Source organism: Hemitrygon akajei, chromosome 4, assembly GCF_048418815.1.
Source record: "Hemitrygon akajei chromosome 4, sHemAka1.3, whole genome shotgun sequence".
NCBI classification, from domain to species: domain Eukaryota; kingdom Metazoa; phylum Chordata; class Chondrichthyes; order Myliobatiformes; family Dasyatidae; genus Hemitrygon; species Hemitrygon akajei.
In genome coordinates, this window is record NC_133127.1 from 82027818 (window position 1) to 82055668 (window position 27851).

At 39.8% G+C, this 27851-nt stretch overlaps 1 protein-coding gene across 4 annotated transcripts in view; it reads right to left on the minus strand.

Annotated features, from left to right (window-relative positions):
• hhip (hedgehog interacting protein) overlaps positions 1-27851 on the minus strand; it is a 354853-nt gene that overhangs the window by 61334 nt on the left and 265668 nt on the right. For all 4 annotated transcript variants that reach the window (XM_073042967.1, XM_073042966.1, XM_073042965.1 and 1 more), the window contains exons 5-9: positions 21752-21903; positions 17299-17472; positions 13572-13715; positions 4214-4335; positions 3839-3962 (exon numbers count right to left, since the gene is read on the minus strand). In XM_073042967.1, coding sequence (XP_072899068.1) covers positions 3839-3962; positions 4214-4335; positions 13572-13715; positions 17299-17472; positions 21752-21903 — 716 coding nt within the window. The remainder of the gene's footprint in view (positions 1-3838; positions 3963-4213; positions 4336-13571; positions 13716-17298; positions 17473-21751; positions 21904-27851) is intronic.

The window sequence follows — 27851 nt, forward strand, 5'->3', positions numbered from 1 at the left end:
GGATGGGATGTTCCCGATTCCTGAAGTGATAAAATGTATAAATTATTCTGCGTGTTGTGTTATATTTCAATGAGTGATTCTTTGGTGTGATACTATAGAACTTTTACTTTGGCAAAGTAACTATAATCTCTGCATTAGTGTTTTCATTTCTTTAACTTATATTCTAGATGTAATTATTTTAAATTGCTGTTTCAGGAGTAATATTGAGGTTGGTGGATACCGACACCAATGTCATGCTACAAAAACTAACAGGCACATTTGAAATTTTAAAAAATGCTTCTAAAAAGTTACCTCCTCATTCACATAGAAGCAAAAACTTGAGATCCAAATGGCATTTAAAAGGAAATAAGTTCACAGTTTCTGTGCACTTAATGAAATCAAAACAGTGGCAGATTTGGGAAGGCTAAATCTGCCAGTTTTTTGTATAAGTGAATTTATTAACATTGGAAACAATGGATCACACACATTGTACTATTTTAGCCCTGGTGGAGAATCTGACACCCAACTGCATTCATTGGAGATTGCAGGTCTTTGTTTTAAATACTGTCACTTTTTGGCAGGAGAGAAATAGAAGACAGGAGAAGGAGACAGTCCTTTGGGTGGACATTTTGCTCCACCTCTAAACAAAATGTAAACCTGTTGTGATCCTTTGAAAGGGCTGCTGGCTGTATTGTTTGTCATCCAGCACAAATGGACAGACTATGCAAATTGCTTCTACAGACATTATAATTAGCACTTATGTGAATTCAACTCCTAGACAAAATTACCCCTCAAGTTGAGAACCAGGCAGTTATGGGTAATTTTTCGTAGCACTTCTACTTCTGGTAATAGAAGGATGGAAAGTGAACCTGCATATGATGCACATTTCACTGTGAGGAATTTTAGCCACTACCTCCCTAAATATGTTAGGCTTTGCACAAAACTTTCTATCAGTCTTGAAACTTCCACCTCACATTCAGATTTAATTTATCTCATGTTCATCAAAGTGTGAGTTAACAGCCAACGCACCCAAGGGTGTGCTGGGGGCAGCCTGCAAGTCTTGGCACACATTCCGGCGCCAACACAGCACGACCTCCATGCTGGGCAGAATACAAATCAGAACATACCAGGCAACAAGCCCCGTTTCTCACTCTCACCCTCCCATGCACATGCACACTCCTCCAACTCCAGGTCTTCTTTGGCCTCCAGCTGTGGAATTGCAGGCATGTGGCCTTCGGTTTCCCCAGTGGACTTGCTGACTCAGGAGTCGGGCCCTCAGGCCTCAACGTCTGCACTTCCAATCGACCTTTGGGCTTCGATCCGGATTGCCAATCTACCTCTGGGCCTCGATCTTCAGTGTCCGCCCGGTACTCGCCAGTGACGATAAAAGGGAACCCTGGATGGGGACCTGAACTCCAGGCCTCAATACCCACATCCTCCGATGATGGGACAGCGAACATTAGGTTTCAAACTCTGATCTCGCGATTTGTGCACCTAGGAGGTCACCGGCCGCCACTCCTTGCTGGTCCGCCAACATCCGACTGCTGACCTTTGAATGCGGAGAGTTAAGCATCAGCCTGTCCTCTCACTCCCCCACATCCCTGTCTCTACATCTTACCCTGATCCCTAACTCTATCCCCAAAACCATCCTTATAAACCTAAAAAACCCTAAAATCAATTACGTCTGGGCCATGATCTCAGCAGAGACTGCAGCTCAGTGCCATCTTGGTGAACGTATTTGAGGAAATTCATAACATAAACTGCATACATGTACTTAACCTGCTCAAGTTAATGTTAAATGTGATTCATGTCCATCAGGGGAAACAGGACATAAAAATAGATATGCAAGAATGAGAACTTAACACTAGGATATTTAGTTAATATTAAAATATAGATTACAGTGTTTTTAATAGTGAAGAGAACTAAAGAATTTGAATTGCACAGAAAGCAACAGTTATCAGTCCAAGTGAGGAGATTTAGACTGTATCAAACATTTATCATTTCAACAGATTTAACAATTTAAACACATTAATGGCTACCCATTTTTGTTTATACTTTGTTGATAGTCAGAAAGTGAACAAGGAGATGGACCCTATTAGTTATTGTAATCAAATAGATGCAAGGAACAATTGCTGTTCAGAAGTTTAACACTCTTGTGTCTGGGAACTGGCTCTTGGCTTTACCTTCTATCTTGCTGTGAAGAACTACTGAACTGTTCATCAGTAAAATGAGATGGACTCTCGACCTCGCAATCTAACTCTTCATGACTTTGCATCTATTGTCTACCTACACTGCATTTTCTTTGCACCTTGAACACTTTATTTTGTGCACTGTTGCTGTTTTACCTTCCATTTTACCTCAATGTACTGTTACAATGAATTAATCTGTATGAACTGTATACAAGATTTTTGCTGTACCTCAGTTCACGTGACACAATAATAAACCAATTTATTTACCAGTTTACCACATCTCATGCTTCTAATCGCTAGGCACATTCAGTTTAGTATCTCCTTACATAGCAAACTACGTATCCCAGGAGTCAACTTCCTTTCCTCTCACGTCTCAAAGACATGCAGGCTGATAGGTTAACGGGCCACTGCAAATTGCTCCTTGTGTAATTGAGTGGTAGAATTTGAGTGAATTAATGAGAATGTGTGGATTACTGTAAATGGGTTCTTGATGGTCAATATGGTGTTGTAAGCCAAAGGGCCTGTTTCCATGTTGTATAACTAAATGACTCCATACAATACAGTATTCTGCACTAGCAGAATCACTGTTCTTGTAACAGCATCATTAGATAACCTGAGAAAGAAAAGGATCTTGCCTATATCACAGTATAGGAAAATTAAACAGATAGATATTTGATAGTTAAGGCAAATCTGTGAAAAGAATTATTTAATTCACAAACATTTGATGCTCACAAACATCATCTGATACACATGATATAATAAGAGTGATCCTACTTTGATACTAGAAATCCCCAAACTATTTGCTGAAAAAGAGAGGAATGAGTCTGCCAATCACACACTGGAGAGAAAAACATCCGTAACAGGAAACTTCCAGAGATAATAATTTAAATGCTAATCTTCACTGGAAAAATAAGCAGTACTGAATGGAAGCCAGCATGGACTTGTCAAAACAAACTAGGTTTCATTGTTGATCTCTCTCTATAATGCAAGTAATGGAAAGAGCCGATTAAGGTAGTGCAATTGATTTTCATAGAGACTTGCAGAAGGCGTTTGATAAAGTACTTTCAGACATAGGCAGAATTGAAATGCAAGATAACAAAAGAGACGTGGATGGGTTGAGTTGTTCTCCAATCTTGGCAAGTTACTTGCAAAACTTTCATCACCATGTGAGGAGACATCATCAGTGCATTGTTAAGAGAAGTGCTTGAGTGGATGCCTGATTAGCCCCTTCAACGTAAGACATTCTTCAACTTTATAACTATTTATACTACGTCAAAGTTATGGCAATAATAAAACCTAGGCTATTACAGGGAATACCACAGTACCACTCCTCAAGCCATCAAATCATTGCTCATCAACTGGTGTGTTAATTTCTATATCAGCTCGCTGGGACACGAGATTTTGTTCTATCTTTAATAATCGAAGACACTTCAGTCAGATCATTCCCTATCACACGTACACAAGACAATACAAGCCTTGTCAGAGACATCCATTCTCATAATGTAATAACTTTAACCCTCATATAATTCAGAAACTCTGTCCAATACATTCTTCTTTGAACTTTAGAGAATTCTCCATAAACATGAATGAAATGCATTTTATTTGCTTACAGTAGCAAATGCATATCAGATTACTGAGTGGGTGACTTCACGCAAATTCTTCACACATACCCATTCCGGTCTCCAAAAATGTAATTTCCAAAAAGTCTTCTAGACTGGCATCCTCTGTATATAAAGCCCCCCACTAAAGGACTGTGACTGGAAGACTTAAATTCAACCGCCGGAGGCTCTGTTTCTGGAAGAAAGAGATGATAGAAATCAGAAATATATTTGCTTTCCTGGCATTAACCATGTATGTGTGTATTGATGGGGGAGGGGGAATCATACTTGAATGAATTGTCTGTAATTTTAATTACAATATCAATTGATAACATTTAATATTCTTACATTTATAAATGACTAATTCTTAAGTAATTTCAGGTCATACATATCGTATTTACGAGCAGCTGTTTAAAGCAGCAATCACGTTTTGAGATTAACAATTACCATAATCTTTTCCTCTTGTTATCTTGATTATTCTTCCTGATGATTTATTCCAAGTATTTGATTCCGAACAAAGTATGGTCAGATTGCCATTGGAGTCCCTGAGATGTTGATCCACTGCACACCTATGTAAAACCAATACAGGATTCAGGAATACTTCTGAGGAGAAAGCAATGATTTGAAATATACTTGATTTAGCTTAGCATTAGTACCTATGCCTGCTTTTATTTACTTAGAAGTCCAGCATGGTAATTGGCCCTTCTGGTTCAATTACAACCATGTGACCAATTAACCGACTAACCGGTACGCCTTTGGGATGTGGGAGGACCCGGCAGAAACTTACAGTTTCAGGGGGGAAAATGTTAAATCTCCTTATAGAGAGTGGCGGAATTGAACCTGGGTCACTGGTGCTGTAACAGTGTTACACTGACCGCTATGCCACTGTGGCATCCACAGTATTGTAGAATATGTTATCGTATTCCCAGTCAGTAACAAAGATCAAGAAACTAGTGTGAACGATATATTTAGCAATTCAACATTTCATGGCTATGGCATCCTGACAAAGGGTCTCGGCACGAAACGTTGACAGTACTTTTCCCTATAGATGCTGCCTGGCCTGCTGCGTTCCACCAGCATTTTATGTGTGCTGTTTTGAATTTCCAGCATCTGCAGATTTCCTTGTGTTTGCTCATGGCTATTCACCTTTTTCTCTTTTAATTTGGCATTTGTTGCTAATTTCCAGGGACTTTGTTAGAAAAGATTTGCCTTTAGGAAATAAGGATTATTAAGTGTAATTCACTTAGGTGATGTCACGATAATACACGGTACACTTTGCACTGGCAACCAGGTGGATTCGCTACAGCACTGAACTGTCTCTGTGGCTGTGGCCTGCAGCCATCGGACTCCTGGGCCGACTTCACTCACCTCAACACTGAACTGGCTCCGTGGCTGTGAACTCACTACCGGAGACTCTGCGGTTAATGCTCTGTCTGTTATTTGTTTATTTCTTTATTATTTGCACAATTTTGTTCTTTTCTTCACACGTTGGGTGTCTGACTGTCTTTGTTGCGTGGATTTGTTTAATGGGCTCTACTGTGTTACGTTATTCTGTGGCTGCCTGCTAGGAGCCGAATCTCAAGGTTGTATACAGTATACACAGTTCAATAATAAATGTACATCTTTGATACATCTCCTTTCCTGACATTACATCAAAATCTGTTGACATAGCTTGTGCTGAGAAGACTGGGGAAATTAAATTTCTCTCAGTATGAAATAATAAAAGGTAGGTTGGCTTTCACCAAACTCCCATTCACGTTAATAAATACAAAACACCCCAACATTTAGAAGCAAGACACTTCTAATTCCTTGAACGTCAGGGATAAAAAAAATCACATTCACTACTTATTGCATTACTTATTTAACTCTTCAACATATGTATACTTACTGCATTTCAGTTTTATTGCCCCTATTATTATGTATTGCATTGTACTGCTGCCACAAAGACACAAATTTCACAACACATGCCAGTGATATTAAACCTGATTCTGATTCTAATATCTACTGAGTTTGTGGTGATCCCACCGGGAATTACACTGTGGCTCTGAGCTAATGGGCTCACCATACCAGTAGAATCTACCTATCCCTGTGTTAGTGAATAGCTCCCCACACTTGTTCTCAGATTACATGTCTGGAATAGGATTTGAAGCTTATAATCCTTCTGTCTCCATTCATAATACAATAGAACAACTTCATTCACTGACGTTCATTTCGGGCATGGTAAAGTAAGGGGCTGGATTAATGGGTTAAAATAAGAAGAAATAAGTACAAATCACAACATGGCAGCTCAAGAATCAGAATTCAATTTTTAAAATATGTTAAAAAAAAAAGCTAATCTCAGTAAACTTAGCCACAATTGTACAGACTGTGAAAATCTAACTGACACTCTGATGGTCATGGGGAGGGAATACTCCCATATTTATGCTGTCTGGATTTATATGTTAACAATATAAAATCACGAAAATTCTTTACCACTACCCAAAACTGCTGCAAATGGATCTTTAAAACATTGGGAATCAGGTTTGACTGTGCCCAGAAGGCCTTTGGAACAGTGGTCACGTCCACCGAAATGCACCTCAGGATATCAAGAATGGTCATCACAGCCAAACAATGTGTTGTTTCAGGTAATTTCTTCTACAGTTCAGGTATTATTTTATATTTAAATTGTTCCCTGAGTTACGCTGCTTATCCAGGATGCACCTGTTTTTGCTTCATCTCTTTCATGATTCAAGATGTTCTGAATTGCCCCACAGCCAATTAAATATATTTGAGATGTGTAACATGTGAGAAGCTTATTGTTAACTTATTATTCAATTCAATGTTAAACCTTCTTTGTGGTGGCGTGTTGGGGAGGCAGCATTAAGAAGAGGGATGCCTCACGTCTTAATAAGCTGGTAAGGAAGGCGGGCTCTGTCGTGGGCAAAGTACTGGAGAGTATAACATCGGTAGCTGAGCGAAGGGCGCTGAGTAGGCTACGGTCAATTATGGAAAACCCTGAACATCCTCTACATAGCACCATCCAGAGACAGAGAAGCAGTTTCAGCAACAGGTTGCTATCGATGCAATGCTCCTCAGACAGGATGAAGAGGTCAATACTCCCCAATGCCATTAGGCTTTACAATTCAACCGCCAGGAGTAAGATATGTTAAAGTGCCGGGGTTGATTGTATTTAATGTATCTAAGTAAACTACTTAAGAACTTTTTAAAAGCTATTATTAATGCTTTTTGAGAGAGTGATTTAGATGCATATCATATTTTTACTGAGTTAAGTATTGTATGTAATTAGTTTTGCTAAAACAAGTGTATGGGACATTGGAAAAAATGTTGAATTTCCCCATGGGGATGAATAAAGTATCTATCTATCTATCTTATTCAATTCAATGTTAAACAAGGAATGTCATTTCTCTCTCTTTCAGAATTTAATCTGCAGATTAAATGGCCAACAAACATTTTCTTCCAAGATTTTTGGCATCTTTGCTGCACTTGAAAAATAATTTCTAACAACTTTCAAAGGGCAATGAGAAGGCCATTGCTTACTGTTCCTTGAAGTTACAGGTTTGGATGTGTTCCTGTAATGTTTTTTAACTCCAAAACACAAAACTAATCAAAGGAAAAATATGGGGTCAGGATAAACCTGCATGCAGTTGTCTTTTGCTTTACTGAGACATGCACTTATGACCCAGTGGCGTAATGATGTATGCCATTCATGTACAGTAATGAATTATATAAACCACAAAGAGTGATTAATCAAATAATATATTTCCTATATTACTGACATTTTAAATACACAACAGTTCTCTAAGTGATCCATCAACAGTGTGTGTGTGTGTGAAGGCCGGTCACGTGGTCTGCTGGTTCTCTCAATGGCCACACAATCAGAATCTGGGAGAGACTGAGGTCTCCTGGCAGAGGCGTGAAAAAGTGATGGAAAAATTAATAATGATTACAGCAAGTGGAGATGTGTTCCAGTATACCAAAGGATTATAGCACTGTGCCAAAGAATACTGTTTCTAAGAATCTAAAGAGGCGAGCTAATATTAAGATTTTTAGAAGTGTAGGAGATCAAGTATTTCAGGGAAAGTTACAAAAATCACTAACTACTCTGGGCCCATTGAAACTGTAATTACAGGTTGCCGCAGTGCCAAGAGTAGAAAGGAATGGGTTAAAATAGTATAAGCTTTTCAAATATGTATGTACATCTACACTACTTTACCTAAAAGCAGTTCAGTTTGTTGTGAAAATTCAGAATGCTTATAAAGATTAGAATGTTTCAAAACATGGAACAATCTGAAACAAATTCAAGTTTTGAAAAAAGAAGTCAGTCATTAAACCTACTGAGTTAAGTGAACTGTTGAGGCAAGGATTCATCTATTTGAACACCAACCAGCAACTAATATCTTGAAAAACTATAATATAAAATAAAGAACAAGACACCTTCCTACTATTTTTTGTAAAAGACAAGGATGGAAAATTGGTTTTTGATGTTGAAGCTGCTTTTCATGTCTATACTTTTTTTTTCCAGATAGTAAATTTAATTAATATCTTAATCTGGATCCCTTACAATCACATCCATTCTTATTTCAACCTTCTCTGGTCCTACAATCCTCGGAGATTTTCACAATCCTCCAATTCTAATTCTCCAGGACTTTCCACCGTCACACTTCTCACTTACAGGTGCTTTCAACTGTATAAACATTATCCTGCAGGCTGCTTGGACTTCTAAAAGCCAAAAAGATAAACTGTATGCAGTGGAAAGAAAATGGAAAATATTGGGAAAATTCAACACGTCAATTAACACTTGCAGAGACAGAAACAACGGTAAAACTTCAGATTAATGATTCTTCATTATATTTCAGGATGCTTTTTGAATTATCTTGATGTTACTTGTCTCACCACAGACTATTTTGTATTAACCAAACTTGATGGTCCAGAAATTACCTAATGAGTAAAAATAATTTTGTTCAACTCTTTAGGGCATCAAAATGGTCTGAGTCACAGAATGTGTAATATATTACAGTTCTAAGCATAGTATGAGTTAGATCCAAAGATTCAAAGTACATTTATTATCAAAGTATGTATACTTTATACATCCTTAAAGGCAGCTACAAAACAAAGAAACCTAATAGAACCCATTAAAACAAAAGAAGACCATTAGACACCCAATGTACAGAGAAAAAGAAAGCTAGGCAAACAATAAAAATAAACCAATAGTATTCAGAACTGAAGTGAGTTCACACGGTGATAATTGCAGGCCACAGCCACAGTTTGGTGCAGAGATGAGTAAATTGTGCGGAGTAACGTGTTAGCTGTGGGCCACAGAGGCCAGTCCATCTCGATCAAAATCGCACAAAAATTGCAAAAAAAAAGCAACGCAAAAACAGTGAATTGGGTGCTATATCTCAGTTATCAGCAGCCTTTGCAACTGCTCTCCTTCGGGCCAAAAGGAATGAAGAGGAGTGTGAAGGGGACTGTCATGTATGTGCTCCTGATGGAAGGGTTCGGGCTCCTGGATTAAAGAAGAGAAACTCGCTCCCATAAAAGGAGACACCATTAATCCAGCCCCTTACTTTACCATGGCTAACCCGGCTCTTTGTGACATAGGAGCAGACAGTATATTTTGGGACTTCTGATGCTGGGTGTTTGACTTGAAATATTTCCCTGTTTTTCTTTCCTTAGATGGTGCCCGAGTTGCTAAACGTTTCCAGCAGTTTTTATTACTCTCTGGGCGAGGCCTGTTTCTGCACTTGAAGGCTGCTCCACTCAAACTGTTCACTCACATTAGAAAACCACAAGAGCGACATCAACCATATACTGCATGCTGCATGGTATGATTTAAATGTGTTCTCAATATGTTAAACACATGGAGAAAAGCACTACTACACCCAGTTATATGCTTAGCATGGATGGAGATACATTCCAAGCTTAGTGCATCAATATGTTGTCCTTCAGTAACTTTCCAGACGGTCCACATTTTACATTTTACACACAGAAGTCATTCTAGTTATCGTGCCAAATGAATTGAGCAATACCACTACAATACAGTGAGCACTAACTTATAGGACCACTGAATTAAGGGGCAAATGCATTATTTGATCACTGGGGATAGAAGCTAATGTTAAGACTGTAACTTACATTAACTTTCTTCATGGCTCAAAATCATACTCAGTTTATTTGGAAAAGTCTGTAATATGTGGCTATACGACCAAATAAATTTTAAGTCTTGCAGCAAGACTATAAAAAGGACTATCCCAGAACTGACCACAGTGCAACACACTTACTCCTAAAGTCAACAAACGTTCACAGAAAAGCTATAGGGAGTGCGTGCCTTTCGTAAGTGTTCATAATATTGGTTCCATCTCTTAAACTGTCAATGATTTTGGCAATTTAAAAGCAAAATTTAGTTCTCTCTCTCGCTGTCCCTCCCTCCCTTCGAACTTCAACCTTCAGGCCTAAATGGAACCAGACGCTGATGTCCCAGAGGGAGGCAGCATTTTGTTCACAGCCAGGAAGGCAACCACTAATGGGCTGGGGTCACAGCAAAAAAACACCTCCCAGCACCAGAGTGCTGATGTAGGACTGCTGTTAGTTTCAAAGATGATTTCATGCTCTTACAATTTTCTTGCAATGGCCAGAAAAGCTGGGCATTCCACATGTAAACACCAGGCTGAGATGAATAGTTAGAATTTATGTTGCCTGTTTTAGCCCATGCAGTACAGGTACAGCTTGTACTGTGGTTTTGCCATCATCTTGAAGGCATCTCAGTAGGAAGGCAAACAAAAGTTTTGCTATTGATTACTGTCTCTGTTTCTTAATGCTGCTAAGATTCTATCTACTGTTTGGCCTCGATTTGTAATTAACACAGTCTTAGTGGAGCAGTGGGCCATACAGACATCTATCTTAAATATAAATGAAGCAAATCAAACAGCAATAAAAGAGGAAAACCAAGAGCATGAGAAAAGACTATGAGTAAATGTAAAAAGAAATCAAATGCAGATATATTCTGGATCTATAGACACACGCAAAAGGGCTTGTAAGAATGGAGGCTTGACCAATGAAACCAAAAATAGATTATGCTGGCAGGGTGATTATGGCTGAGGTACTAAATGAGAGCTTACCACCACTCTTCACCAAGGGAGGAACCCTGCTGGAATCTCAGCAGAGGATTCAGATGGATAAAGAGGAGGTACCAGAAAGGCTGGCTCCATTTAAAGTGGATCCACTGCCTGGAAAACTGAGGGAAGGAAGGAGGTTGCAGAGACCCAGGGCATAATCTTCCAAACATCTAGAAATTCCAGGTGGCACTGATGACCAGAAATTTGTAGATTTTACACCTCTGATCAAAAAAAAAGACGTAATTGCATTCCAGTGAGTTTAATTATGGTGGTGGGGAGAATAGTAATCAGGAACGCAATTAGCAGTCAGTTGTACTATTAAATTAATTAGAAAAAGCCTGGATGGATTTTGAATGGAAAGACGACTTCATAGCTTTTTTGGTGAAGTAACAGGGAACATATATGTAGGAAATGCAGTTACTGTGTGTACACGCTTTCCAAAATGCATTTGATGAGCTGACACGTGTGAGTCTTCTCAGTGAGATGGAAAATCATGCTGTAGCTAAGGAAGAAAGCTGGCTAAGTAACAAGATATAAACTACAGGCAGTCCCCAGGTTACGTACGAGCTCCATTCCCGAGTCCGTCTTTAAGTCGGATTTGTACGTAAGTCGGAACAAGAACATCCGGTATTATTTAGCGTCGGTTAGTCAAACGTTTGTCTTAGTATATAGTATATATTTTACCTTTCTATGCGTATAAAACACTTAAGAAACATATGTATTCCAATAATTAAACCACTGCGTTGCTTAGTAATAATTGTAGCTTTCATCGGGGCAGGGCCTTTCACATGCTCCATTATTCTCACTTTATCCGTTATCCTTTAAAATTGTTCTGATCATTGACCGACTGTAGCCTAACGCCTTTCCAATGACCGATGTGTTTCACTTCTTTCCAAACGCTTTATTATTTCTACCTTATTTTCAATCGCGATCGCTTCCCGTCAATGGAACAGAAACACTGCGGGCAGCATGTCCCGAGCTCTGCTGGGTCCTAAGGACTACCACACTGAGACAGGCTAAATGAGACAAGTGGGGGCTGTGTTGGGTTTGGGTATTTGATCCGTGGGAATTTAAACTGGAGGTGGCAGTGTTTTTTTTTACGAGGTCGAGTTGCAAGCTCGACATCAACCCAGCACGGATGGTACGGGAGTCACTGGATCGACATCAACCCGGCACGGGAGCGGTCTGTCACTGGATCGAACTCAGGAACTTCCATTCTCGAGCCTGGCACTGATCTCACTGCGCCACCAGCTGACCGGAATGGGGGGGTGGGGTCAGGGTGAATCTTACTAAGAAAAATTTAAGCCAAATACAAAGTTAAACACTCAACACAGTGTCAACGGCAACGACTTAAAATGGCGGATGGCGTCGCGATCTGACTTAAAATGGCGGACGGCATTCTCCTTCCTCGGTTCGTCAGTACGAGTTGTCTGTAAGTCGGACGTTTGTAACTCGGAGACTACCTGTAGTAGTAAAATATTGTTTCTCAGGCTGATTGAAGCGTACAGAGGAGTTCCTGGGACATAGTACCATGACCGTGGTTTACTCTAAAAGCATACTAATAAGTTGGACTTGGGTGCACAGTGCACTATTTCCAGATTTACAGATAACAGAATATTTGGTGGTATTCTGAAATATGAGGAGGGTAGTAGTAGATTCAATGGCGACATAGACAGGCTGATGGGATGGGCAAGTATGGGGAAGATGAAATGTGATCCTGAGAAATGCACAGATTTACATTTTGGTATGTAGAATGAGAAGAGAGAATACAATGTATATTCCAAAATTCTAAATGTGTGAGAGATCCGGGATATATAAACACAGTTCATTAAAAGGGGCAGAGTAGATTGAGAATATACTTCAAAGTACATTTATTATCAAAGCACGCATGATTTCTACAACTCTTGAGAGTTGTCTTCCCCGCAGACAGCCATGAAACAAAGAACCGTGGAAACCTTTCAAAGAAACAAAACATTGACTCTCCTCCCCCCACCCCCCCCAGGCGCAAAAAAAAATTGCTCAACGGCAATAAGAAATGAGTGCAAACACAGAATCAAAAGGCATATTTCAGTTCAGCAAAGTGCTCATTATCTGCAGGTTGCCCCGACTCAAATTCATCCAAACCAGCAGCAAAAATAAGGAGTGACCAGAAACTGAAACACACCATGAAAATGAATTGAGAGTCCACAGTCCATATTAGAGAAACATACAGAATCCTGGGCTTTATAAGTAGAGGGATAGAGAAGAATAGCAAGGAACTTACACTAGAAAAGGCTTTGCAGAAGGTCTGAAGTGACCCAGCAAAATTATTCCAGAGGTTAGTAACTTATGTTCCTAACTTAGGCCAGATAGAGTTGTTCTGCAATAGAGACGGTCATGAGGGGGAGCAGAGGGAAAATTTTAAAATGATGGAAGATTGAGATAGAGTAGATACAGAGAAACTGTTGCAATTGCCAGAGACGACGGGAATATAGGTGATTGATAAAAGAACCAAAATGACACGATAGAGAAGATAGTCTTTACACAGTAAATGGTTAGGAACTGAGTAAAGTACTGAAACATTTTTTTTGGATACAAGTTGAATCTGGTTCCTTTGCATCGCATTTGACCATGCAACAGGTTCATTGCAAACTGGTTTATGCATTTCAACGACAGTAATTGAGTTTATTTGCAGGATCTTTAAACACACTCACCTGCCTGGATTATGAAGCCCATGTGCAAATATTTCTGGTGGTTGATTGCTGCTATTAAAGTAAGGATTGCTTCTGGGAATGGAATAAGGTGCACTGCAGGAATCTGTATCTACATTGATTCGAAGCACAGACCCTGTAAAATCACTGAAAGGATTGCAGAAAAATATTAGAAACGAAAATTATTCTGTCAAGAAACAAATAGTATTCAGAATTTCTCAAATTTAAAAACATCGTATATTCAGTTAATTTGCCAAGCCAACGGAACTGAATCGGAGACCTTTCACTTTGATTACTGTACTTCTTCACTTAGGAAATAGCAATGTGAAAATGCACATGTGGCAACTTCTCCCTCCCTTCTTTTCCTGTCCTGAAGAAGGGTCTCGGCCCGAAACGTCGACTGTTTACTGTTCTCCATAGATGCTGCCTGGCCTGCTGAGTTCCTCCAGCAATCTGTGTGTGTTGCTTTGGATAAAAGGTTATTCTGAATGGCATTCCTTCACAATAGGGTTGATGGATAACAGCATGGAAACAGGCACTACAGCCCAAAACATCGGTGCCGATGATGATGCCAATTTAAACTAATCTTATCTGTCTGCACATAGTCTATATCCCTGTTTACACGTCTGCCTAAATGTTTCTTACATGTTGCTTTTGTATCTGTTTCCATCACCTTTCCTGGCTGCGCGTTCCAGGCAACTATCCCTTTGTAAAAAAAAAACCTGCCTTGCAAATCTCTCCTCTTATCTTAAGGCTACGCCATCCTGTATTAGATATTTCCATAAGACCATAAGACACAGGAGCAGACTGGGCCATTTGGCCCATCGAGTCTGCTCTGCCACAGATCATGGCTGATTTATTTCCCCTGCCTTCCTCCTGTAATGATTGATGCCCTTACTAATCAACCTCCGCTTCAAATATACGCACTGACTTGGCCTCCACAGCTGGTTGTGGCAGGACATAATAGAGTAGGTAGTTAGACTCTTTCCCAGGATGCTTCTAATCCTGGCAAACAGTGTCAACTTACCTATTCATGCCATTTGTAATTTTGCATACTTCTATCAAGTGAACCGATTAGCTTCTGCCTCTCCAGAGAAAACAATGCTATTTTGTCCAAGTTCTCTTTGATAGCAAATGCTCTCCAATCCAGGCATCCTGGTCGACCTCTTGACCGTCTCCAAAGTCTCCACATCCTTCCTGTGATGCAGTGACGCGAGCAGGATGCAATAATCCAATTGTGGCCTCACCAAAATTCTGTACAGCTGCAACTTTGCTTCCCAATCAATACATATAACAAAACAAGTAGTGTTAAAAGAGAGAAAAATAGAAGTAGTGTTCATGAATTCATTGCCCACTCAGAAATCTGATGGTGTAGGGGAAGAAGCAGCTCCTGAAACATTGAGTGTGTATCTTCAGGCTCTTGTATGTCTTCTTTGATGGTAGCAATGAAGAGGGCATGTCCTAGGTGATGGGGTCCTTCATGATGATAACAATAACAACGATGATGTGAAGAAACAATAAACTCTTCTAAGCTTCTTGAACTAGCTGGAAACGTTTTGCACTCTCAGTGGGGGATACAAAGGACAGTTCATTTACATCATGTCTTACCACATTCTCAAGATTATCCCACGTTGTTTTTTTTTAAATTAATTAGTTTTGAAATAGACACAACAGTCAAATTATGCAGGTCAGGCCCTTAGTTCAACATCTGTGATAATGCACTGGACTTCATTTCTCTGACCAGATTTCATTTTCAGCTTGTGGTCCGTTTGAATTTAGGCAACTTCAGCTAACTGTTACTTAACAACTGAATGATTACCGGTAGCAATCCCATCCTCTCTGTCTTCTGGTTGTATAAGGTCTCAGGGGTTATCCTTTTGATGTAATTTCTCCTCACATTAAAGTTAGGAGGCAAGGCAGGAGGTAGCTAGCTAAATGAAGTTGATCATTTGATAGGAATTAACTTGTGTGTTAAAATTAAAGAATGCCACAGACTCTGAGGCTCATTGTGCTTTTCTTCGGCTCAATGAAAAAGTTATGTTAGTCCCACTCCTCTCCTCTTTCTCCGTCACTTACCATTGTTCCATTCTGCTCCATAACAACTCAAATCACAAAAAACTATATTCTCAAGTTTCATTTTCTTCTTATTTTAAACCTGTACCTCAGGTTGCCAAATATTATTGCTTAAATGTTGGGGGATGCACTCATCTTTGGCACCTATTTCCCCTCATTTTGTTTTAATAATTTATGGGGTATAAACTTCATTGGCAAGCCGGCCTTCAAAGCCCATCTCCAATTGCCCTTTGAACTCAATGTCTCGCTAGGGCGTTTCCAATGAGCAGTTAACAGTTGAGCATTTTGCTGTGTGTTGGAGTTGTACGCAGGCTCATCCTGGGTAGAAACTAGTGGGTTTCCTCCCTTAAACAACTTTGAGTGGGGTTTAAGTGTTTTTTAAGGTGGGTTTTTAAGATAAACCTGGAATAAAAAAGAACTATTCTCAGTAATGGTGACCACTTAGGGACTATTACTGAGAATAGTTCCTTTATTCCAAATTTATTTAAAGAATTGTATTTTATTTCCCTAGGTAAGAATTGGACTCTTGTCCATAATGTAATACTGTGCTACCTATTTAAGTTTTACAGCTTCAATTTTGACAACATGCCTATTTTAAAAACTTCATTAAATGACAGTTGAAAATCCATTTATAGATACACTAAGCACACTACCCTCCTTATTAAACCATCAGAAAAATTAATCACGTCAGTTGACTACAAAATAGCTTCAACATACTTATACAGGCTTAATATTATTAACCTGTACTTTTTCAAGAATCTACTGTTCATTTTCCTCCATTGACACTGCCTGACAAGCTGAGTTCCTCCAGCATTTTGTGTGTGTGTTGTTCCAGCTTTCCAACATCTGCAGAATCTTTTGTGTTTTCTGAGTGCCAGCTGAGTCAATCCCAGGTCAATGCCTCTAAACGTTTCCCTGCCCACTGAAGCTAGTCACACTGGCAGGTTTACCTTTGCTTTGAACAGCAATATGATAGTTGTAATATTCTCGTATCCTGTTATTACTTTGATAGCTAACATATAATACCATATAATACCATATAACAATCACAGCACGGAAACAGGCCATTCCGGCCCTCCAGCCTATTGGAATTGGAACATGAATTGGAAGATTGAGGATTTAGCTTTTGCAATTATTCCTACTTGTCACAACATCCGAAAAAAGCCATTGAATTGAAACACCATCCTATTTTATCTACTGTTGTCCACTACTGCATTATTTCTTATTTTCTACACTGAACAAATAAAAAATAGCACATAGGAGAGCACATGAAAAGTGATTTTAAAGCTTTATTGTGTGTTTTGACATTGTCAAAAGACATTGCTTTTTTATTTTCCTGAACACTGGACATTAAATCCCTCATCAATGTGCTTTCACAACACTGCCATTCCTTAATTTACAGAAACAATCCCTTCTTGGAAAACGTTTTGTGAAGCTAATTTTTTGTAAGTCGAAGACTAGACAAAATGAAATTTGAGCATTATAGTATAGTGTATTCCTGTTGGTAGATACTCACACAGTGAAAAATAGGTTTACATAACAAAAGACTTGTACCCAAAAGAATCAATGGCTTTTCATAAAAACAGGTAAATTAAATGCTGGTAAGTCAAAGGATAATAAAATGCATTTTGCAATTTGTGAGGTTTTTTTTGCTTACCTTAACCCATCCATCTCCTCCATATCATCGAGGGTAATCATTCCATCTCCAAGGAAGATGTACAGGAAGCCATCAGGCCCAAACATTAGTTGTCCACCCAAATGCTTTCTGTGCAACTCTGCGACTTCAATCAATACCTTTGCTGTTCTTGTATCCACTTGATTTGCATTTTTTCTGTGTGATAAGTTATAATTATGCCAACAAGTAAGTCGTGTTCTTTTGAAAAATGCAGTAGAATAATTTTCAACGGTACAGTGACTTGCGTGACTTCTGATGCACCGAAGAGCTCTCCTATCAAACTGCCACTCCACTGGCGTGCGCCTGACTATGAGGCTCCTGGTCGGGCGTGCGTTTGAGAAACCGCCCTGTTAGGTTCGGGTCCACCGCGACTTTAAGTTGTGGTAGAAAGAGACCTTGGAGCGTGAGGAGTTTGGTGTGGGAGTATGGGGGGTCGGGGTGTCTGGCTAACTGGTGTGTGAGGTCTGGATTGTCACAGGTTGCATCTGATTTGGGAAATTGATTGACTAACCAATGTGATCTGCGACATAGGCTCAGGGATCTGGAATTGTAAGGTGTGGTCATGGTGGAAGAAAGAAACCCAGACGAAACCGGGGAAGTAGAGTGGGAATCAGAAGGATCCCTCATAAAGGTGGCAGTGCACCATAACCATAAGTTGATACAAAAGATGGTTAAGACGGGTTACATAAACACGAGGTAATCTGCAGATGCTGGAGATTCAAGCAACACACACAAAATGCTGGTGGAATGCAGCTGGCCAGGCATCTATAGGGAGAAGCACTGTCAACGTTTCGGGCCGAAACCCTTCGTCGAGTCCTGACAAAGGGACTTGGCCTGAAACGTTGACTGTACTTCTTCCTATAGATGCTGCCTGGCCTGCTGCGTTCCACCAGCATTTTGTGTGTGTTGTAAGGGGGGGGGGGGGGTGTTACAATCTGGATGGAACAATCCCTGAACAAGTTGCTTGGTGGAAAGGACAAGGGAAGGGGAAATATAAAAAGGCCATAGTAATAGTAACAGCCTGGTTGCAGAATCATCACAGAAAAGGGACCGGCAAACAAGCTCAGAACCTCTCGGTTCTGGGGCAAACGGTAGTGTAAGCCCATACATGCCTCAGATTGGGATTATTCAGCTGACGCTGTTGGTGAGTATGGGACTCGTAATAAAGATTCACAACCTGTACCCTATAATGAGGTAGAAGTGGATGCCTCAGAACTAGTACCCCTCCAGGTCTTCTGGAAGACCACAGGAAATCATGCTACAGAGCCCATTGTTAACATTTTACAGCAATTGAGAAACAGAAATGGATTACCTGCTATCAAACGTGATGATGATAATGTGATTTTTTAGCAAATGGTTGAAGAATGAAGGGAAGCTTACCGTATGACTCTTGATGATATACGCATCCTTTTAAAGGCGAAAATACCCAGGGAGGTCAGGTCCACATTGCCTGACCATATTTGAAATAAAGATTGGCTTAAAGGGAGAAGCAGATCCCCAGAGGACAGACTGGAGGAAGTTACTGAGGCAGTTAAGGATGTGACAGGTAAAGGACAGGCGAATTGTACCAAGATTAACTTAGCAGGAGCAGGAAGAGATAGTCAAGGATTATGAGCCTAAACAGGATGATGCCGAGTTCCTACAGCTTCTGAAAGATGGCATGGGGCCACATCTGACCCAGATAATAAAAATGGTGCTACCTGTTGGGCACATGTTTAATCAAATATTTAACTGGGCAATGACAAGGGAAAAACAAAAGAATGTGCAGCCATAGTGGCAGGTGTACGACAGGGCAAACTAGGAGGTGTTGAAAGTTTCAGTGTGGAAGAGGGCATATGGCCTGGGACTGCAAGGACATGGAATAGGGCCAGGTTGCCGTGGGAGATGGCCCAAGCAGGGTAAGTGTTGGTCAAAAGGTGGTGGGGTAGCAGGGCAAGGACCATGGGCAAGCTGAGGATCACCACTTTGCTTTGAGTGGTAGCGTAGTGGGACCTGTTTTCCAGATCTCTGCAGAGGAGTTAAAAACGAATCCTGAGGAAATGACTGGTGACAATGTTCTCGGTGACAAGGGTGGGGACCCCAGAACATTTGTGAATACACTGTTAAGGAACCAGTGCACTATGCTGGTAGACACTCCGGCCCCCATATTGATGACAAATCTTGATTTACCCAAGTAAAACAACAGTGCTCGGGGGTAGAAGGATCCACACTTGCATTAAATGAACCTGTACTGATACAGATTGAGGACACGAGTACTACCTACAAATCTGGGCTTGTGACAACCACAAAGGCACCACTTTGGGGGTAGGTCTACTGTAACGTCTGGGATCGGTAACAAAGGCAAGTACAAGGAAATTATTTGGGTAATGAAAGCTCGCCCTTGTTGGAGGAAGGGGATGAGATATATACTGTATGTCACAAGTCGCGTCCTTAAAGGCCCAATGGGCAGTGGCGGTGGTTTGGGGTATTATTACAAAAACATATCCCTGGATGTGGACCACTTGCAAACAAGGCAGTGGCCTTGCTGAGGTGACAAACATTGGCACTAAAGGTCCATCACACCTGGCCAACCATTTCTCATAGGGATTCCCCAATCTACCTAAGCCAGACAGGAACTAACAGCTAACCAGTGATTATACCTCTCTGAACAAATAGGCCTCTCCGGAACATCCTATAGGGGTGAACCCATCTATCAATTTGAATGGCATGAGGCCACAGCAGGATACTTCTACTGTCTTAGATATCGAGAAGGTTCTTTGGTCAACTCCAATACATCCTGGTAGTTGGGATAAATTAGGTTTTAATGTCCAGGGACAGCAGTATACTTGGACAAGGCAGCCTCTGTGTTTCCATAACAGTTCTGCCATTTTCCATTTACGTTTGGCTGGAATAATCACCCGTGTCCCCTCGGCAGATCCCAGTAGCAGTATTCTGCAATATGTGGATGGTATTCTAGTTGCATCTCCGGGACAGAACAAGCACATCCGGGTGGTTTTGAGGACTCTACAGGTTATCAAAAACCAGGGACTGACGGTAAACCCCTCCCAGGTACAGTGTGGACAGTCTGAAATTGGGACACAAGATTAGACAGGGTGAGAGAGTGATACCCAAGGAATTTAAAGTCCAGTCAGCATAGGCTGTTCTTTCCCATCTCTCTTCACAGAACTATTCCCTCAACATGGCATTGAATCTAGTGAATACGCTGTTGGAGTCTCCAAGACAAAAATGCCCTTCCTTTATGAATGGGCCGAAGCTGTATGCAGTAACACAGGTCTAGACTCACTGAAGTCCTGTGCAATTGCAGCACAGCAATAAAAGCTTTGTGGTGTGACGGGGCAGGGGAGATTCATTGGCACTGGGGGCCTTGCACCTTTAGCTGGGGATGAGAGAGGGAGAGTGATGGATGACGATTGTGCAACTTGTTCCTTAAGTCAGCAGAAGAGATGAGAAGCACTGAACTAATATCTGAAAATGAGGAAAATGGCAGAATGGGGGAAGAAGGAGGGAGAAAGTGGGAGGCAGCTGTAGGTAGAAGAGTTTCTTGGGTGCCTTACAGGGTTATAGGTCAGCTGATAGGGAGACTGAGGACATTGGGAGGACATTAGGAGAGCACGAGGTTATGAGCAGAATGGTAGTTGGGCCAATACTGGACCCAAAGGATGAAAGTAAGGAACTAATTTAACAGGTGCCCAATTCAGTACTGCATGCCAAACACTAGTTTGTCCCAGGAATGCCCAGTGATATTTAAACCAGCAACAGCTCAGTGTGACCTCTATACACACATAGGAAGTACTATTGCACTCCGCACCTATTACGTGGACCTGTTAAAATATCTGAACTAATACAAAACAACTCAGCAATGATCATTATCTGTCTTATAACAGAAAAAATGTTCATCTGGATAATTATTAAAACAAAGATAAGTAATGAATTTCTTAGGTAGTGAGCATAAATTCTTTAGCACTGTTTAAAGAACGACTTGTGCCACAAACAATGAGAACATATATTTTAGTCTGTTAGTTATAAACTATTAAAAATTCCTTTTTGAAAACTAAAGTTTTTAATTTTGACTTTTAAATTGCTCTACTTTCCCCTCAAATCATTTTGAGAACGGATTTTTAAATTTCAAATTATAAAACTAATGATTATAGCAGGGAAAATTAATCTGAATGTTTACTGAGCTCCAGTGGCAAGTTACTCTGGGCATTTTAGCTGCTGATGTCAGTCATATAGCTTACTAATTGTTAATTCCACTTTCTCAAGAGTTGTCTTCAAAACTATTAATGCAAACAATAGAAAATAATTGAAAATAAATTATTGATAACGATTTTAATAACAAGATCTTTACAGCATTTGAAAGCCTATGATATTCAGCTTGAAGATGTTCAGTAATTGCTACTTGAATTATATCTTGGAGCATAAGTAAATGTACTACCTGGATACAGTGTATTCGACTACTCTAAGAATGTGGTCGTGTGGTCCAATTGCCCATCGCTCTTGGTTGGTGGTATAGGACACATAGAGCTTTCCATTTTTCTTGTATTTAGGATGGAATGCAAGGCTTAACAATCCTCTTTCATCTCCACCCTGTGGTTAAAGAAAATAAAGAAAGCATTGTAACATTAAATATATTCTCTGTTTTGTGTCATCTGGAACCCGATGCAGAGAATCTTTGCTGGTGTGGAAAATTTCCTTATAAATTCTTTTCTTTAATTCACTGAAAACAACCAAAGACACTATAAAATATGCCGCTTTAAATAACTCTCCAAGTTAGAACCAGACATTTCTCACAATTGGCTTCAGAACTCATTGTGCATAAAAACATCTTACAGCACTATTATGAAGTGATTTGTGTGTGTAATCTCTGGATCTCCATGAAGACAAGTCTAAATGCCTGGAAGAATTCTTTGTTCAGCTATTAACTTGCTTATACTCTAAGGGAAACAAATGAGTCCAACACTAGCAGCACTTTTTCCTGCTGTTGATATTCTTAAAGCATCTAATACCACAATGTGAGCTGTGAACTCCTTGTACTCCAAAAACAATTAAATAGATTGGCTAGTATATGAACTTTTCTTTACCCTGGAGGCAGCTACATCAATTGTCACATCTCTGGTGGTCTGCTTCTCCTGAGTCGACAGTACCGTAATTAATTGCCGTTTTCCACTAGTGGCAGTGTATTGGACAGTGAAACTATGTAAGCATGGTAAATACTTTGAATATTATGATATTAATTATTACTTTAAAGTTTTTATATATTCCGTGAATTGTTTTTCTTCAAATTATGCAATATTAACTGTAAGTTATAGAAGAGAATCATTTGAGACAGTCTATGATCTCTAAATTTTATTATCTGAAGCTATTTTTATGAACTATGTGCAGATTACTGGCCATTGCAAGAAGCATCAATTGTAAATACAGTATGATGAAATTGACTTGAGTGCACAAAGAGTGGAGTAAGCCGATGCTCATAGTTTCAACGCCACCAAAGACTCATTAGAAATGTAACCAGAACAATATTTTGTTGGTAGAAATAAATGTTAATGTAGCTGTCCAAGCAAGTGTGAAACCACCTTTTAGTAAATGCAGTGCTAGCATGGCACTCACTTGCTGTGCTATTTTCCTTGCAAGGATAAAAAAAACCCAAAATGAATTTTTGCCCAGATGGAGTATATCTAAAAGATGAATTAAAAATGCCCAACGCCATAGATGGGACTATATTTATGAAACAGACGGCAAATTGTGGATGAACTGAAATACAAATATGCAAACTTTTAAAGAAAAACAGCTGTCGGATCAAAACTCCTTTCGTAAAGCGTAAAAAATGATAGGTGATATGGATAAAGCAAATTTTGAAAACATTTAAAATATTAATATAGCTTTAGTGTTCTTTTAGTTAAAATATTGTAATGAAATGTTCTCAGGATGGAGACCTAAGTAGTATAAAAGGCTGGTCATTGGCTGCTTGCATAGGAGGTCATGGACAAAATGCTCTGATGTCAATCACTGCTTCTTTTTTCATGCAAAGATTGGTATAGTGACGATTATGACAAGGGCTCATGGCACTATGAAGCAGGGCATCCTTGAATATCCAAGTCTTCCAGTTCAGTGCAAGGGCAGGTTTGAAAGGGCTAAATCATCTTCAGCTTTGCAAGCTGTGTAGATAACCCATCTCAGCCTCTTCTGGAAGATCCACTATCACAAAAGCTGATTGCTATCCAATTCAATTCACTCCTGGTAAAAACACAGAGCAGGGAACATAGCAAGAACACTGGGTGTCAACAACATCCCAGAGGACTTCAACTTCAGATCTAGCCATGCCTTTATCTGGACAGTAGCTACAACACTGATAAAGAGAGTAATTGGCCAGGTACATCGAGTGCACAATCAGCAGGGCAAATCCAATCCAATCAAAAATTACTGCCTTGATCAGTCATTAGCAATGCGATGTATGATGTTGTTTGCAATGTTGCTAAATGCCTCTTATTCACCAATATTTTGCTGGCTGATATATAAAATGGAAAATGCTGGAAACACAAGTCAGAAAACTTTATTGCAGAAAGAAATAGAATTAATGTCCCAGACCACCGACTATTCATCAGACCAACTTTGTTTCTCTTCAAGATTACACAAGCATTTTCAGTATATTCTGTTTTTGTTTCACACTTCCAGCTTTTGTTTATCTTTTCAATCTATGCACTGATACTCAGTTTGGCCAGCCTTGGACTTAACATAGGTTAACTAGCTCAGTTCCAGAAGTAAATGAGAGAAAAATATACTTTAATCAAGGCTGCAGTGTTTACATTTGCTATTGATGTTCTAGTAATATTGGAAGTCAAAGGAATCAAGGCAAACAAGCTCCACTAGTACATACAGCACAAGGGAAGATTGTTGTGACTTAAGAGAGATTAATCACTCCAGTAATTGAAAAATAGTGGTAAATAGTCCTCGGAGTTTGTAAGCGTTTCTCAGGAATTTATTCTAGACCCAACCACTGCTTCATCAAGGACCTTCTCTTCAGAAGGAAGTCAAAATTAGGGATGTTTGCTATTGTAATCCTTTACACAATTCAATATTCAGGCAAGTACATGGCAAATAACATTTGCTCCACATAAACACAAGGCAATGGCCAGCTTTAACAACAGATTCTTTGACATTCAACAGGATGATCGTGGCACAGGCAGTACACGGTGACATTTTGTGGGCAGCTCACAAAACTTCTTGATAAACTTCTTCTGAACCATATTGCCTGTAATTTCCCTTGAAGAAAGATATTTTTGAACTGTCTGAACAAACTAGTGATTTTAGATCCCCTGAAGGACTTGGCAGAGTTGACTCTCATGAATACAGGTACGACATCCTTAAGAGAGTGAGGGTCAGTTGTCATTGGGAGAGGGGGAGGACTTCAAGCCAGACTAAAGCTTTAGGGTGTGCAACTTCCTTTACCCAGCATCTTTTTAGCAAATGTACAGTCACTGAAGAACAAGATGGAGGACCTAAGCGTAAGATAGCTGTATTGGAGAGAAATGAGTGATTGTTATGTTCCTCTTTCACGGAGACATGGCTCACTTGAGACATGCTAGATCTGTTGATCACGCCTAAGGGCTTCTCAATCCACCAGATGAACTGAATTGCTGATACGAAGAAGGCAAGACATGGAGGTCTGTGTTTCAAGATAAACTCTTTGTGGTGCTTGGATGTGGCGATCTTGTCACATTCTTGTTTTCCCAACCTACAGAATCTAAAGAGTAAGTGCCATTCATTATATCTACTGAGAGTGTTTTCCTCCACGATCCTGAAAGCAGTTTATATACCACCAAAGGCAGATCTTAAGCAATGTATTTGGTGCTGCAATTAGCAATCAAGAAACTACTTAGCCTAATGCCTTTCAAATCATTACCGAAAACTTTAATTAGGCTTGATTGAAAAAGATAACTCTGTCCAATTATCATCAACATATCACTTGCAGCACTAGAGGAGTCCCAGCGAAGCTAGGGTTTGATCAGGGATGCTGGCTGAGAAGGGCCTATTCTGCTCTGTATCTCAATAAATAAATAATAATAAAAAAGAACGTGCTCTAAAAAGAATATTTGTACTGTTATATATCTGAAGATGCATTACTGACAGCATTATTTTTCTACCAATGCATGGTAAATAGGGGTTCATTTCGGACAAACGTATCATTCTTTAGTGTTATTTATTGAACACTTAACATATAATGAAATGAATGCAATACACACAAATGAACTAATAAACGTAACGGCAGTCAACAAATACCATTCACTTTACTAATGAGCTTTGCTTTATTTTGGGTCACTCTCAGAAACATTCCCTCTACTTTCTCAATCTTTGTGATGCCTTCCATGAAAATGGCTGTGCTCAGTGTATTTTCAACTCTCAATTGTTTCAGTATTGTTTCTGAACAAATGCAGTTACTTCAATTTTTTTAACTTCACGATCATAGAGATTCTCATTTTTGAAACTGACACTTTCTGACCTTTGTCCAGATACTTTGAGTCAGATACTGTTATCAGGAATTCCTTCACAGTATTCACGTACCTCAGTATATGGAAACTACTGTTAAACACAACTAAATGTGTTACTCTTTTTTCATTGGCTGAGCAACAATTATGTCTGTGTTTTCACTGGCCGTCAGATAACGTACTGTGCTCTCTTTGGCTGAGTGGCAAGGTCATAATATACTCTCGACCTACTGCATGTTTATATTTACCCTGGATTATATGCACTAAAATGGTTGAGCACACTGCAGTATAGTTGAGAATGATACATTAGTGTAATTACTATGTATTTATTGAGATACAGTGTGGAATAGGCCCCTCAGTCCCTTCAAGCTGTGCCAACCACCAAATGCCCATTTAATCCTGGCCTAATCACGGGACAATTTACAATGACCAATTAAGTTACCAACCGGTCCGTCTTTGGAATGTGGGAGGAAACCGGAGCACCCGGAGGAAACCCATGCAGTTACAAGGAGAATGTACAAACTCCTTACAGGCAGTGGTGAGAATTGAACCCAGGTCACTGGTGCTGTAAAGCTTTGTGCTAACCACTACACTACCATGCCACCCAGTGTGTGGAGAACACATTCATTAATCTGTATAGAAAATGATTTTCTAGGTCAGTATAGTGAGGCAGAAACATGGTAACCAATTGTTTTAGATCTATAATTGTGTGATATGTAAGATTTAATTAATAATCTGGTAGTTAAGTGGCCTCGAAATAAAAGTGATTATAATATCACAGAATTTAAAATAAAGATTGAGTAAAAGGAGAAGACGGCCAATTGGCCCCTCAAAGCTAGACTTCCATTCAAGAAGATTATGGCAGATCTGATCTTGACTTTAACACCAGCTTCTTCTATTTATACTGTCTTGCGCACATTCAAGGACTCCAGGCCTCTTGCTGTCTGAGGTAGGGAATTGTAAAAATTGTAAAGCCTTCTGTGAGAAGAACTTTATCTTCATCCCCTTCTGCAGTGGGGCACTCTTTATATCTGAAACTACTTCTAGGTGTACCTACTGGAGGAAACATCCTCTCAGTGCCCAACTGACCTCCTGTACCTAATAAAGTGGCCACTGAGTGTATGTTTATGATCTTCTGCTGCTGTAGCCCATCCATTTCAAGGTGCAATGTGTTGTGGTTTCAGAGATGCTCACCACTGTTGTAAGGTGTGTTTATTTGAGTTACTGACCAATCTGGCCATTCTCCTCTCATTAGGAAGGTGTTTTTTGCACATTGAACTGCCGTTTATTGAGTGTATTTTGATTTTCACACCATTCTCTGAAAACTCTAGAGACTGCTGTGAAAATCACAGGAGATCAGCAGTTTCTGAGATACTCAAACCACCCCATCTGGCACCAACAACCATTCCACAGTCAGTCACTTAGATCACATTTCTTCCCTTTCTGATGTTTGTTCTGAACAACAACATAACCGCTTGACCAGGTCTGCATTGAGTTGCTGCCACATTATTGGCTTAGATATTTGCATGAATGAGTAGGTAAATTGAGCTGAGTGCATGTCAACCCTATCATCCTAGGAATCAACCTCCTGAGCATCTATTGTGCTGTCAGAAATGCAAGCACATCATTTCTCAAATATTGACATCAACTCTCTTTTACATGCGTTCACTCTGGTGCCCTGTGAAGCTGTATGAACTTTTCCACTTGCAAAAAGGATCAACATTCCATTAGCCTTCTTAATGAATTGTTACACTTGCATGCTTTACTGCTGCACCCCTTTGTTGCTAAATTTGTGTGTTTCATATACTTGGACCTCTAGATTTTATTGGAACACAATTTTGCACTATCAAAATCTTCATTTACTGGTAACTCATTTGGATCACCCAACAAAACACCGGCTGTAAGGACACATCAGGGGCTGCATGCCCTACAGTTATCACCTCCAGTCAGTCCGCCACCTACGAAGCACAAATCTAGAACATGATGGAGTACTCCTTACTTGCCTGGATTTGTGCAACAGCAACAACTGTTAAGAAGCTCATCACCATCGAT